The sequence below is a fragment of the Oculina patagonica genome, chromosome 7 (assembly GCF_052425735.1).
Source record: "Oculina patagonica isolate OP01 chromosome 7, crgOcupat, whole genome shotgun sequence".
Classification (NCBI taxonomy): domain Eukaryota; kingdom Metazoa; phylum Cnidaria; class Anthozoa; order Scleractinia; family Oculinidae; genus Oculina; species Oculina patagonica.
The window spans coordinates 9,671,757-9,687,481 of record NC_135764.1 but is presented as its reverse complement, the minus strand read 5'-3'; the positions used below and the strand labels follow the sequence as shown (position 1 = coordinate 9,687,481).

The 15,725-nt window shown below is 39.2% G+C and overlaps 1 protein-coding gene and 1 long non-coding RNA gene across 2 annotated transcripts; both read left to right on the top strand.

Annotated features, from left to right (window-relative positions):
* The first annotated feature begins 1,339 nt into the window (after positions 1 to 1,339).
* On the top strand, positions 1,340 to 11,389 carry LOC144660758 (uncharacterized). The gene is made up of 4 exons (XR_013572144.1): positions 1,340 to 1,434; positions 7,940 to 8,011; positions 10,310 to 10,381; positions 11,308 to 11,389. It is a non-coding gene; the product is annotated as an uncharacterized LOC144660758 (long non-coding RNA).
* A 979-nt stretch (positions 11,390 to 12,368) lies between these two features.
* LOC144659195 (uncharacterized) lies at positions 12,369 to 15,492 on the top strand. The gene is made up of 5 exons (XM_078519631.1): positions 12,369 to 12,426; positions 12,832 to 12,903; positions 14,077 to 14,148; positions 14,317 to 14,388; positions 15,417 to 15,492. The coding sequence occupies exons 1-5, from the start codon at positions 12,371 to 12,373 to the stop codon at positions 15,490 to 15,492; spliced, it is 348 nt and encodes a 115-aa protein (XP_078375757.1). The 5' UTR covers positions 12,369 to 12,370.
* Positions 15,493 to 15,725: the final 233 nt, after the last annotated feature.

The following is a 15,725-nucleotide window of genomic DNA, read 5'->3' as shown; positions in this document are numbered from 1 at the left end:
CAGTCAAGGTTATTTCACTTTCACCTTTCTTATTTATTCTTTACTCGCATCTTGTCGGCGACTATAATTCTAATCAAGTATTTTAAATGAAGGTGGGACGAATTAAACGCCGTAAGTAAACCAGTTTTGATTATTTCTTCATACATATATTTTAACACAATGCGCAAAGGGAAATGAACAAAAACGAAACGGTAAAGGCCGGTTCTCATATAATTGTCCAGACCGTTTCTATCGCCTCTGTTGCTTCAAAAAGTCTGCTTGCGATTGGTGCAATTTTATGAGAACATTACAGAGACGTGTTCTATCCGGGCGATCGGTCGCAGACCGCGGCGATCGCGAACGATTATATATGAACTACTTTCACAGAGGGAGTCCCATGGTGCATCAATATTACCAAGAACCACGTTTTCGTTTGACCTCCCTATTCAACCTTCGCCGTAAAACGACAATAACGAGAAGATAGGAGGCCACGAGATTTGCTCTTGCATCGAAGGCTGCCATAAGCGATGACGGAGTTTTGAAAAAAAAAAACACACGTACGTCGATCGGAATAAAATCGAATATTCATATGCAGGAACAAAGAAAAGATCACGAATCAGCGACGAGAAATGGTAATGTCAACAGTCACATCTCTGGCTTACTTACCACAACATCGACTGGGACTCTGCTGAATGCTTAACCTAGAGTACTACAGCAACAGAAGAAACAGAACAACTTAAACTATATAACCTAGAATATATAACAATAGACGGATCGAAACTGACCAATAACTAATCACAAAGTTTACACGAGTCTTACAGCCAATAACATCACGGCTAAACTGACCAATCAACTTCAACGGACCAGACGTATAACATCATCGACTGACAACAGCTTTTCACTTTTCTCTGAAGATGACTTCCGCTCAGGTTGTCATTCACCAACAACAGTTCTTCTCATAACTATTATCACCCGGACGATCACACTATACGACCTAATTATTATCTTGATTGATTAACCCTACATTTTTCACCTTCATGAACATTGAATGTTATTCGGACTCACGCACGAGGTTTTTGTAACTCGTCTCATTATGTTGAGTTTGGCGCCAAAATAGTTGCTTGGGACCTTGGCTTGACCGGGCCCTTTGCCTATACCAGACGATCGGGGCAATCATATGAGAACCCCCTGATCGCTTCCAATCGCTTCGATCGCCTACGATCGTCTCAAACGAACAATGCAATAGAAACGATCGGGGCGATCATATGACAACCTGCCTTTACACTCTGTTTAAATCAAGCTGATATCAAATTTATAATCAAACTTACTTTAATCATTGATAAAAAATATAATACGAAACTTTATATTAAGTGTTTATTTTAGGGATTTGCAGAACAACGCGATAACTTATATATCAAACGAGACATTTGCAACATCCGCCAGCCTTCTAACTCTGTGCGTATTATGAATTTGTCTTATGTCTGAGCTTCATGATAAAAAACAAACAAACATATATTTAACAATTATTCGCCGAAGGCGAAGTGAATCACGGCGAATATTCTTTGAGACGAAGTCGAGGGGAATATTCGCCGAGATTCACTGAGTCTGAGGCGAATAATTGTTTTAGTCTAATTTTCAGAGGTGAATATCAAGAACTATAAAATAAAGAACTCAAACACGGAATCAGCAAACACAAGTGCTCGCTTGAATACTTTTAAACAAGTTTAATTCATCGATTGTAAATCAGAATTTTCACTTAAGTTTAAGCAATAAAACGAAACAAAACAAACACTACGAAAAAGACAGATATCTAGTACCTTTGTTTAATCGTTGGCGACTCTTCTGAGCAATTGTGTAAATCCTCTTGAAATAAGTTGAGTAGCTCTGATCTGAAGAGAACTGAGTCATTTTCGGTCAATTGATCTGTCAATGAGTTTCTTGTGGCCCGTGCGATCTCCAAAACCATCGTCCTTCGCACCAATTCTAATGCCTTTGCTATGCCGCACATGATGGTCTGCGGTTTTGTTACTATTATGCGCACGCATGCCATGTGCGCCTGTTGTTGAATTGAGCCGCCATGTTTGATTTAACCTTGTTGTGTTGTACCAGTTTGACTTATTCAATTCCGCGAGACACAACAGATTGGCGAAGAGGATGGAGACCCTGCGCAGCAACCAGAGAAAGTTCGAGCTTTCGCCACTATGCCGATTGGAAAGATTGAAGCGTTTGACGAAACGAACGACGATTGGAACGCTTATGTGGAACGTACAGAGCAATACTTCATCGCCAACGAAATCAAGAAAGAAAAGCAAGTGGCCGTAATGCTAAGCTTTATGGGAAACAAAACGTATGGATTACTACGCAATTTGGCCGCCCCAGCCAAGCCATCCAGCCTGTCTTTCAAGACTATCGTAGAAACACTACAGAAGCATCTGTCACCGAAACCACTGCTTATAGCAGAACGATTCCGCTTTCACAAAAGGAACCAACTCGAGGGTGAAACCGTAATTACTTACTTTGCTGAATTAAAAAAATTGTCGCTGTATTGTGAGTTCGAAACTAACTAAAATGCCGCGTTAAGAGATAGACTAGTCTTTGGACTACACAATGAACTTATCCAGAAAAGGCTGCTCTCCGAGCCAGATTTGTCATTGGCCAAAGCGTCAGAAATTGCCTTAGTAAAAGAAGCGGCAGCGAAAGACACACAAGAATTGCAGGGTAACATTAACAAAGAGTCTGAAGTCAACAAAATAAACAAGGATACCGAACGAGTTCCAAAAGGGAAAGATGATGTCAAATCAAAATCTCATTGTTATCGATGTGGGGGTAGTACACACGAATCAGCCGAGTGTTACTTCAGGAATGAAACGTGCCGAAAGTGTGGAAAGCTGGGCCATATCCAAAGAGTATGCCGCTCGGGAAAGAGTCAGAGCCCTAGCCGAAGACGAAAGGACGAGAACCCCAATCTTCACTCGTTCGAGGTAGATGATGAGCGTGATGATAGCTTGGTGGCATCCCTAGAAGTCAACAATGTTAACCATGGGGTATCTGGTGACGTCATCTGGGTGACGCCAAAAGTTAATGGCCACACACTGAAGATGTAACTAGACACAGGTTCAGCGATATCTACACTCCCCTTGGAGACGTACAAGGAATCCTTCCCAGACACACCGCTGGTTGACACTACCGCTATTTTGAAAACCTACTCAGGAGAGAAGATAACACCAGAAGGCAAACTACTTGTTCGTGTGGAACACAACAACCAAGTCAAGGACTTAACATTGTATGTAGTGAAGACACAAGGGCCGGCGTTGTTTGGAAGAGATTGGCTACACCAGATACAACTCGATTGGAAAAGGATCTGTGCTATTTCAAAAGAACAGCCGACACAAGACACCCAAAAGAAATTAGAGAGACTCCTAGACGACTACAGTGAAGTGTTTAAGGATAAGATCGGCACACTCAAATCAGCCAAGGCGAAACTCACATTGAAGGAAGTCAGTCAACCAAAGTTTTGTAAAGCAAGGCCTGTCCCATACGCCATGAAACCTAAGGTCGAGGTGGAGCTGAAACGTCTAAAAAGAGAAGGCATACTGCACAAGGTCAAATTCAGCGACTGGGCGACGCCTATTGTGCCAGCTGCCAAGTCAAACGGCACAGTTCGAATTTGTGGCGACTTTAAGACCACAGTTAACCCCCAGCTTCAGACAGAGGAGTACCCACTTCCACGCATCGATGACATATTCGCTAAGCTGGCAGGAGGACAGAAGTTCACCAAGATTGACTTCAGACAGGCCTACCATCAGATGGAAGTGAGGAAGAGTCACGAGAGTACTTGACGATTAACACCCATCAAGGGTTGTACCGATACAACCGCCTAGTATTCGGGATCACCTCAGCCCCAGCAATTTGGCAGAGATCCATGGATCAAATCTTAGAAGGGGTCGAAGGAACTAGTTGCATCCTAGACGACATGATTATCACAGGAAAAGATGACAAAGAGCACCTCGACAATCTGGAGGAAGTACTGAAGAGGCTACAAGCAAATGGCCTACGAGCAAACCGCGAGAAGTGCGAGTTTTTCCAGACGAAGATCACTTACTGTGGGCATGAGGTAGATCGGCATGGATTACACAAGACCCAAGAGAAAATTCATGCAGTTGATAACGCCCCAAGACCAGAGAATGTCCAGCAACTCCGTTCATTCTTAGGCCTAGTAAACTATTACCACAAGTTCTTGCCAAACCTTGCCACCACACTCAATCCCCTTAACTGGCTCTTGGAGCAAGCAAAACGATGGAAGTGGACTACAGAGTGCGAGGAGGCCTTCCACTCAGTAAAGAAGCTAATCACATCAGATATGGTGCTCACCCATTATGATCCAGGAAGGCCTTTGAGACTAGCCTGTGACGCCTCACCAGTCGGAATCGGGGCAGTTTTATCGCACATCATGGAGGATGGCTCAGAGCGACCCATAGCCTTCGCATCACGTACCATAACCAAAGCAGAAAGGAATTACTCCCAAATTGATAAAGAAGCCTTAGCCTTGGTTTGGGGAGTGAAGAAACTCCACCTTTACCTGTTTGGTCGTCATTTCACACTCGTGACAGATCATGAGCCCCTGACCTCAATTTTTAATCCCAAGAAAGGAATACCAGCAATGACAGTTGCTCGCTTGCAACGTTATGCGTTGTTTCTAGCAGGGTTTGAGTACAGTATTAGGTACAAGAACACAACCCAACATGGAAACGCGGATGGATTGTCACACCTACCTTTAAAGAAAGTCTGCGACAAGGAAGTAGATGACCCAGTGGAGATTTTTCAAGTATCACAGATAGAAGTGCTGCCAGTCAATGCAGATAATTATGATCCGTCAAGCAACTCAGAGAGATCCGGTTTTGTCACGTGTGGTGGAAAACACAAAGCTAGGGTGGCCAACCGTTAGTGAGAAGGATCTGGAGCCATTTCAGAGGAGGAAAGATGAACTCACCATACAGGATGGCTGCCTTATGTGGGGTTCACGAGTAATAATCCCACCCAAGTACCAGGCACAACTGTTAGCTGAACTCCATGAAGGCCACCTTGGAATTGTGAAGATGAAGGCCTCGGCCAGGAGCTACATGTGGTGGCCAGGGATGGACAAAGCAATTGAAGAAGTAGCAAAAGGGTGCACTGGCTGTCAACTTACCCAGAACAACCCTAAGACCGCTCCGCTGCACTCATGGAAGTGGTCAGCACGCCCATGGCAACGCATCCACGTTGACTTTGCTGGCTCATTTTTAGGAACTATGTTTCTGATTGCTGTAGATGCACATTCTAAATGGCCCGAAGTGATACCGATGACTACTACAACTGCCAGCAGAACAATTGAGGAACTAAGAAAGCTCTTCGCCACACACGGCTTGCCAGAGCAGCTTGTAAGTGACAATGGACCTCAATTCATAGCAGATGAATTTGAAGCATTTATGAGAAGTAATGGTATTAAGCACATTAAGTCAGCTCCGTACCACCCAGCCACAAATGGAATGGCTGAACGTTTTGTACAGACATTCAAGCAAGCTCTCCGCGCAGCGCTGACGGAAAAGAAATCTATCTCTTGGAAGCTGGCAAACTTTTTGCTGGCCTACAGATCAAACCCACATGGCTTGACTGGAGAGACGCCAGCTGTGCTCCTCATGGGGAGAAACATCAGGACAAGGCTTGATATACTGAAACCTAACTTACGGAAGCGAGTGGAAGACAAACAGCAAGATCAAGAGTTACGGTCAAGTCATAGCCCTACCAGAAAGCTAGAGGTAGGCCAAGCTGTCGTTGCCCGAAACTACCGAGCTGGAAACAAGTGGGTTCCGGGTATCATCACAGCTCACTCGGGACCCTTGTCCTATGAAGTCAGGGTCGCACCCTGTATGGCGACGACATGTTGATCAGCTCAGAGAGTCTGCAGTGACTCCAACCTTTAACAAGGAACAGTACACACCGCAACTAAACCCAGCAGTATTGACAGCAACACCACAATCAGCAAGCAGTGTGGAGAATGAAGAATTACAGGCTCCCACTATGACTGGCATCGACGAACCATTGACCAAAGATACACATGTGGACAACAGCCCTCTCAGCAGTCAAAGCGAAACCATGGTTAGCAGTCCGGCAACACCACCATGTAGACGTTATCCCCTTCGGCTACGGAAGCCACCAGAGAGACTGAACTTGTAACTGAACTGAACTTGTCCGTTATTAATGGATTGTGATTTAAGGGGGGAGGAATGCTATGCCGCACATGATGGTCTGCGGTTTTGTTACTATTATGCGCACGCATGCCATGTGCGACTGTTGTTGAATTGAGCCGCCATGTTTGATTAAACCTTGTTGTGTTGTACCAGTTTGACTTATTCAATTCCGCGAGACACAACAGCCTTGACAACCATCTCTTGAAAATATTTTCAGTTCAAAAGCCTTGGTAGCCAATTTTTAAAATTGCAACTGGTTTGAATACCCCGGACTTGACGTGATTTCTTTCGAATGAACGAAAATTTCATTCATCAAATGCCGCCATGTTTACTTGCCTGGATGGCAAAGTTGGCGTGGCTTAGTAACCAAGCCCTGAAATGTTATATTCACCTTCAAGCGAGGTGAATATAACGTCATAAACCAGAGCTTCTTGACCAATGAGAATGTCGCATTCTTATATTCACCTCTTGAAATTAGACTTATGCGAATTATCTTGTTTAGATACGCATTATTTTCTGCATGAGGTAAAAAATGATTACTTTGAATAACAGATACAATTCAGTGACCGGTTGAGTTCTTTTTTTCTTTCTCTTCTCCCAACAAAAGCTAACGTTAAACAAGAGGGTTTACACTGCACATTACATGCCCGAATAAAATTGAACTATTTTAGAGGGTAAAATTTTCGACGTTTAATTTAATTTAACCCAGTTAAGTTTGGCTGGTTGAATGAAAATCGGAAGAGACGATCTTTACGGCTGAACCGTGAAAACGACTAAAGTTGGAATTCGCTTTCTTAATATAAAGTTTGCGACCTAATCTAAATTTTATGTTCGGCTTATTAATGGCAGGGTGTTTAACCAAGTTAGACAGAGGCTAATAAAAATAGAAATATACATAACTATGAGTTTGACCCCTTGTCCAAAATCTTAAAGTGCTACTATGATCAAATTTTTGATCTTCATATTTTTACATTGTCGTGAACAATTAGACTTTCTTACTCACCTTGCCAAATTTCAATCCATTACAAACATCAGAAGTCGTTGTATTATAACATTTATTCCAGAGAATTTACGGCCGCCATTAATCAACCTTGTTCCAAGGCTTGGTTGCGAATAGGGAGAAAATGACGGCAAAGGCTAAACTACCTCACGGGTTAAAATTAGAATAACAATCAGCATAGAAAATTGCACGAAAACAAGCCCAAAGTTTTTTTACTTTTTGCGTGATTTTTAATACATATTGTTATTATAATTTCAACCCGTGAGGTATTTTAGCCTTTGACGTCATTTTCTCCCTATTCGCAACCAAGCCTTGGAACAAGGTTGTTTAATGGCGGCCATAAAATATCGGAAATAAACGTTAAAACAAAACGACTTCAGATGTTCGTAATGGATTGAAAATTTGCAAGGTGAGTAAGAAAGTCTTATTGTACACGAAAATGTAAAAATATGGAAATCGAAAATTTGATCGTAGTAGCACTTTAATGCCCGTTCTCCATACCAGCGAGTACGAACAAGTAAAAGCGAATTGAAGTTTTTTTCACTCGCCATTAAATATGGGGAATTATTGGAGACGTCTGTACTCATCGGCCGTGAGTACAGACGTGACAAATTCAAAAGAACACGAAAGAGACACGAATTATGTTAGTGAATTATAGATAGTCGATTTAAATTAATTTCCTTTTTTATCTACGTAGATTATTAATGAGTTCTATATTGTTTGGCAATTCCAGATATTTGAGCAAAAACATGATTGCTTTCATATCGAAAGGGAGCTTCACAAGAATCACTAATCTTCAAGAATTGTACGTCTCAAAACTCCTTTGGGCATATTCATACACCACGTCCTTTTTGTAAAAGAGGCACATTAGGAAAATTATTATGCATTCAAAATATTTCTCCTTTTCTGATTGGCTTTCATTCTAAGGCTAATCCCAGCTAACCGGCTAGCTGCGATTAAATTAGGTAGACGGTTCTATTATTGGACAATTGACGAAGTGATTGTTGGACGATTGACGTCAATCGTCCATAATAATGCAACATTTATTGAACGATAGACGTCACGTAACAGCGGCTTTGCTGTCGAACAGCTAGAATGCGCTAAAATGGCCGCAAGGTTTGGGCATTAGGAAGAGGAAACAATTTCCAAGTTTTAAGAAGACAAAGATAGTCAAAACAGGAAAAAAAAAACATAAAAACATAAAAAAAGAGTCAATCGAGTTTGAAAGCGTATATCCAAAAGAGAAAATCCATGATCTTGCCGCAGCGAAGGACTTGGCGCGGTTATGCCAAAATTCTTCGACGAAAGAAAGAAGAATGAAAACCTGTAGTCGAAAATGTCGCTTTGTGCCCTCAGATCTGCCTTAAATAGACACTTCAAACAAGCGCTATCTATCAACATTATAAAGGACAAGGAATTTAATGAAGGTAAACAGGTTTCTGAAGTTAAAGTCAAATTTGAAAGCGAAAGTTGCTGTGTATTGCGAATTGTGTATTTTGTCTACTTAAAAACTCTATTAAATTTATTTTGTGCATTGAGAGCACAAAAAGTATTAAGAGTAAAGTATTTTAAATGAGTAATAAAGCAATTATTTCATTCGGCTTTCGTATAATTTATCTTGGAGGGTATGATCCACCGAAGCAGAAGGCGGAGAACAGTCCTCCTCGATCTGCATAATTCTTCACATCATACTCGGCCTCATCCAATAATTGCTAATTATTATTCATTCAAAATATTTCTGTGCTTCTGATTGGCTTTCGATCCCCGACTAATTCCAGCTATTCGTCTAGCGCCGTCCAAATTTGGAAGAAATTCCAATTATTGGATCGCAACCGTCCAATATGAAAAATTATTGGATCGCGACCTCGTTCCCAGGATGATTATCCGATCGCAACCTCGTTCCCAAGAACCGCTGACGTCACGCGACTGAACGGCTTTGTTGCCGAGCAGCAGGTTGAAATCGGGAAATGGCCGCTAGATTTGAGCATTACGAAGAGGTAAAATTTAAAGTTATTAGAAGACAAGGAAAGTCAAAACACGGAAAAAGCAACGAAGGGGAGTCGATCGATTTTGAAAGAGTATCTTCAAGAGGAAAAGATCCCTGATCCAGCCACAGCGGAGGACTTGGAGCGGTTTTAAGAAAATTCTACGTCGAAGTAAGCACGAATCGGGGTCGATGGAAACCTGTACTTGAAAACATCGCTTTGTGTCATCAGTTTTAGCTTCAATAGACACTTCTAGGAAGTGCTAAATATCGACATTATAAAGGACAAGAAATTTAATGAAGGTAACCGAGTTTTTGAAGTTTAAATCAAATTTAAAAGTGAACGTTGTTGTGTATTTGTGTACTTTGCCTACTGTCAAAACCCTATTAAATTCATTTTGTGCATTTGGAGCTCTGGAAATATTTTGAATGAATAATAAAACAATTATTGAATTCGGCTTTCGTATGATATGAAGAATTATGCAGATCTCGGAGGGTGTTATCCGCCTCAGCCTTCGGCTTCGGCGGATAACACCCTCCTCGATCTGCATAATTCTTCATATCATACGAAAGCCTCATCAAATAATTGCTAAATATTTGTTCCTATCCTAACATTTGAATATTTGGCCCAATTAGTACCTGTGCTAAATGTGTTACTGAGGATAAACAAACTTGTTGTTATTGTTGTTGTTGACGATTTTTGTAGTTGACTTGAAAACATAGTATTTATCTTTAGATTGTATTGAAATTTTCTTTTTAATTATTGAGTAATTTTCGTTTAATTTTAATTATGCGAAAAAAAGACATTTTATTTTAGACATTTACAAAACAACACATTGTCCATTATATCGATCGAGATCTTTGCGGGCACCACACATCTTCAAATACTGTAAATACTTCAATTAAGGTGATTTGTTTACAAAGGTTTATAAGAAATAACAACAACAATAAACTTTTTTTTTCTTTTCTTAACATCTTTTTTGGTTATTGCTGTAATGGTTGTCTGGAAAATACGTTGACTGATTGAAAAAGTAAAGGGAGATGATCCTACGCAATTTACATGAAAAATATTTCAACTAAGTAGAGATCATATTTATGCTTTCATTTTTGTTTTGCCAGATACTTAGATAACAACCTAATAACCTTTTTAGAAGAAGAGAGCTTTGCCAGCACGATTAATCTTCGTCAATTGTAAGAACAAGCTGGTATCAGTCGTTTACCTGAGACTCAACTTATCTAAATATAACAAACAATGCGCCAAAAGTTTTTTTTTCGTTTCTGCTGTGGTTGTCTGTTATTTCTTTCTTTCTTTTTTTTTTTTTTTTTTTTGACTCTCTGAGTAATTGCTTATTATTGTTCCTTATTTTTCTTCTTTTTGCTTGTGTCTTCATTATTTGTGCACGTATAGTACGGGGGATGATTTGTTGAATTCTTCTTAACTCTATTCATACCGGGCTTTTTTGGATCTTTTCAGACCGGGGGGGGGGGATGGGGCAGATTCCTCCCCCCACCCTCAGTAACTTCCAGAATATTTAAGCAATCACAATGAAACTTAGAGGATATATAGTATGTCCAAAAATCTATCTTTTGGTATACGACACGTGATATCATGACGTCACGTCACGTGACCTTTACATCATAATATCAAAACGGCCGCCATCTTGGATCCGCCATCTTGGATTTTAAAATTTTTCCAATACGTCAGAAAACCGCCTAAAATTACTGAACAGTACTCAAAATCAATAAAACTGTGCTTAAAAACCGTAAAATGGTAAAAATAATTGCATTAAAGATGTTGTTTAATTATAGAAACACAAAAATTACAAATTTGGGAAAACATGCCTGTCAAAATGCAGTCACCATGGTGACGTCAAGTTCCAGACACAACAACCTATCCTACCAAATTATTGCCAGTTAATTTTTAGATAAACTCGCAAAGTTTGGCAGCGTTTGGTTAAATCGTGAAAAGTTATGTGTTCAAAGTCGGCGCAGGCGCTTTCGCCACACCCCCCCCCCCCCTCCCCACCCCCTCCACCGGTCTGGATAGGGTTAAATGACTTCTAGCATTTTTTATTTTACAATTACTCACTCTTGCATGAACTGCAATAATTTGACAGGTCTCTGGCATCAAACAAAATTCAGAAGATACCACACAAATTATTTTTCAACTTAGCACGTTTAAAGGGGCTGTAAGTTCAGAATGTTCAAAAAAACAAACGAAAGACAGACTTATTTGTACTTAATATATTTTTCCCAGACCTGCAATGGACACTTTCTGATATCACTATTTGTCCAAACACAACCGACTCAATCAACGCAGAGCACTATCTGCGGAATGTGTGACGCTCGTAGGGATTTCCACAAGTTGCTCGGCAACTTTTCATATTTCGAGCACCTTTTTTCCCTTTTGAGCAACTTTTTTTTCTAGCAACAAGTTGCATTTTGAGCAATTTCTAGACCGAAGATCTCTGAAGACTGTCCAAATGTTGTCTGAAGGCAATACGGACGTTTCCGAAGATTAACGAAGTTTGCCGAATATTTTCGTGGAACACCCGAAGACGATTCGACTTTCGACTCATTCCCCACTAAAAAATTACAGAAATAGTCAGCAAATACGACGTCATCGATATCTTCTTTTTTCTCAATGTGAAAGAAATCATTGTAATTCAACAAATTTTGGCCTTTAAATGCTATTTAAATACTTCTTTTGTAGTGAAATTGCATTAAACTGTTTGGAAATCTTACCTTCAAGCGGAAATTAGCTTATATGTTCTTGATAAAAAGCAATGCTGTTTTGGATTTTTTTGGGGCACCTTTCGAGCAACTTCTTTAATCAAAAGCGACTTTTTTGAAATTTTGAAGTAACTTTTGAGCACCTATTTTAGAAATTTCTTAGCATCTTTTTGAATAATTTCGAGCAATTTGTAAAAAGCCCTAGACGCTCTTGTTTTTAACATGAGTTAGATGATTGTAGTTTATTACTGTACTTTCTTTCATTTTACCGCCTTTTTGCTTGTTTTACGTTTATATGGGAATTTATCTTAAATACAACATAACGATATTACACATGACATTTTTAATTACTAATAATAAAATACTTCTTGCCGCCACCAGTTGATAAAATCTGACCATTCTATTTTACATAATGCTATTTTGCTTTGCAGACAATTGTATTCAAACATGATTGAACATTTGCAAAATAACTTATTTAGCGGTTTGAAGGAGTTAGAAACACTGTTAGTAACAAATTAATATAATAAGAATTTTTCAGCATTTACTGTATAATTGCTTCTTGCATGTAATCCACTTTCAAACTAAAACTACAAAATGAATAAACTGTACAAACCTCTAGCTCAAATGAACGTCTAGTTAAATGAAACTGCCTTGATTTAGGTCTTCCTCTTCAAGTAAAAATTAAATTGACCTTTTACTTGAAGAAAGAAGGTGTTTGTAAATGTTTTTTTTTTTTTTTTTTTTTTTTTTTAATTCATTATCGGTGTATCTAAATATGGAGTATATGAAGCATTCAAGCGAGACAACGTCTTGTTTTCCTGCACAGAGAGGAGACCAGCGACGGATAGGATAAACTGTCGTGTTGATACAGGCAAGATGAATTGTAACAGTTTTTTCATGATTTTTAGAAATTTGCGGAGAAACAGGATATCCTTTATATCAAACAAGACTTTTCCCAGCACCAGAAATATCTATCACTTGTACGTAAATAAAGTCTATTTTGTAGCCACATGTCATGTCATATATCGTTTGTTTGATCGCGTGACTCTATAAAAAACTTTATTTTTAATTACTTGACATAAAAAAGGGATACCCCCACGTGCCGTGGTACAAAACAAATAAAAAGCATTTTGCTTTAATTAGATTAACTGAGCGTGCTTTGCCAGATGACATAACCTTTGTTGGTTTTCGCGTCATTTACTTCGCCATTTTCAATCTGCCATCTTGTACTTTACTTTTTTTTCTTTTCAGGAAGTTAAAAAAAATGGCGCAAATCAACACAAAATAAGCCCAAAAAATCAATGTAATGAAAAAAATGTACCAAATCCAAAATTTAATAAAACCGAAACAAAGGACGAATTGGGTAAAGAAAGCCGAAATTTGTACGTAATCAGCATGTCAAAATGTAGTTAATATGGTAAAACAAATCTTTAACGTAGAGTTGACACCCCAAAATGTCGGCGAGGGTTTAGTGAACAGCTATTGCAAGTGAGCAAAACAGAGTAGATTCCCTTTTTAAAGTAAAAAACGGAAGAAAGTGAAATCCACTTCCCATGTCCTACCTTGTATTTCCGAGTTTTAAAGGGAATTTTTGCAAAGCTTGTTTTTCGTTAAGGTGATATTTGACTATACCCCATAATTTGTAAGGTTTATACTTAATTATATTTTTGGCGATTTTCTGACATTGTTGAGGAATTTCAACTTAAAGATGGCGGAGTTTTGGAAGAAACAAAAAAGGCTTGATAGGCGAATATGCTGTCTTTGCAATGACATCTGCAAATGGTTAGATATTCTAGTCTTCTCGGATAAGAACGATAAACCGTAAGCTCCGTCTCTTGCATCTTCAGTGTTATAATCAACAGGGGACGTTAAAGAACTCACACACTTATCGAAAAGAGTAGGGCACGGAGTTCCCGGTGTTGTGGTCTATCTTTGCGCCTTGTGTTGTATACTGTGAAATGCTCGGTTTCATTAACATATACTTGCTAGAGCCCTAACACGGCTCATAACACCGAGGGTAAATAAAGTTTACAAAAAGTATTAAGTTGTAAATGTTTTCTGTATGTAGTCTTATTTAGTGCCAATAAAACAGTCAAAATGAGATATTTAATTCAAATAAATTTATCGTTTCACCTGGCGATGCATTTTCGCAGGGATTTGTCATCAAACTCAATCACATTTCTAGATGGTGGAGTGTTTGCACCACTCAAGAATCTGATACAGTTGTAAGTGAATAAAAACGTACAGCAAGAGGTCCGTTTGCAATTTCTGGGTTTCAAATGAAGGCAATTCTAATTGATTAAGTTGAACATTATTATTTCAGTTATTGAAGTTCTATGCCTTAGTCAAGGACCTTTTTAATTTAACTTTTACACTTGGATATCTGCTTACAGGAATTTATATTCAAACGCTATTCCAATGCTACCAAGCGAATTGTTTTCTACCTTTCCAAATGTCATGCAAATGTAAGTAAAACAAATATCCAAGCACAGCAGTTAATGTTATTATATTTCCCTACCACCACCCTTGCCCGCGAAAGATTACTAAAGAAATAGAACAGTTTCCATTTTTCGATCGAAATGTAGAAAAAAGAGTGGAAGTTTGGGGGAACAAAAATTTTGTAGGAACACGAGCCCCAAGCGAGTATTCCCCTTAGCTTTTAATTTTACGTTTTTAAATGTTCTCTTTGCTAACGCCATCGTTACGTCAAAAGCCTGTGCTAGTTTAGTGTTTCTCTCGAGATAAGATTTATGAATTCAAAGCAAGTTTTCTCACGAGGTGTTTTTTGAATGCATTTGTTAACCGCCTGGATGTACATGTAAATCCATACCCGAAATTGTACAAGGGAGGAGGGGGGTTTGTGGCACGGGACGTAGAAGCAAGCTCAAACCCCCACCGTCGTACAAGGGGGGGGGGGGGTGGACGTGGATAAAACCCCTCCCATACATGGAAAAATATATTTCAGGGATGAATGAGCAGCTACAGAAAATAATACGAAAACAAAAATCAAATTTGGATGGGGGAATTGATCCATCCCTTGTTAAATTAATGTGGGCTAATGTTTGGTCTCTACTTGAATATATTACAAAATTATTAAACTTAAGCATATATCTGATAAAGCCAAGGTTTTCTTACGCACAATTGTTAGCCAATTTTCGAAATTATTTTTCTTTCCAAAGCCGGGCCTGTCTTTGCAGTTTTCACTGTGAAAACTTTTAGGGCTCTTTTATCAAAACAGCGAAAAGAGTGCAAACACTTTTACGAACACGCTCACTTTTATCCTTTCTCTTTTTGGAGGAACTATTTTTACAGCGAGTCATTCCCGTCTTATTATAGGAGAAAAAATGGGCATTATACACTTCGGAAAGAAAGGGTTTTATCGTTTCTAAGTTTTTTTTGCGACGTTTTGAGACAAATGGATCAAAAATGCTTTCACGGTCCAACGCTTGAAGTTTGACAAGGTCATCCTTTTGTCTGTTTGCTACATGTATAGAGGATTGTCTTCAAACAGTATCAAATTTCTACCTGATCGACTGTTTGGGATACAGGGCAATCTGGGGTGCCTGTAAGTTAATGGTATTAAGCACTCGATCAGCTACAAACTCAACCGAATCGCAGTGTTTTCAAAAGGCTAATAGCAATTTCGTTGTCATGGATTTGTTCTGTTACGCTAGACAAACTTTAAGATAAAAGGGGCCAAAACGTCAACCGCAATTCAATTGCTTGTATGCGTTCTTATCATGGTATAAATTATCACAGTTTGCATATTGTGGGGCAGCTATTACTAGCTTCGATGAAAAGT

What these genes read in the sequence shown, in the direction of transcription:
- LOC144659195 (XM_078519631.1), top strand. Translation starts at nt 12,371, where the DNA reads ATGATTGAACATTTGCAAAATAACTTATTTAGCGGTTTGAAGGAGTTA. An exon ending in TTGAAGGAGTTAGAAACACT is followed by an intron (nt 12,427 to 12,831) that starts GTTAGTAACAAA and finishes CATGATTTTTAG; the next exon opens with AAATTTGCGGAGAAACAGGA. An exon ending in ACCAGAAATATCTATCACTT is followed by an intron (nt 12,904 to 14,076) that starts GTACGTAAATAA and finishes GCATTTTCGCAG; the next exon opens with GGATTTGTCATCAAACTCAA.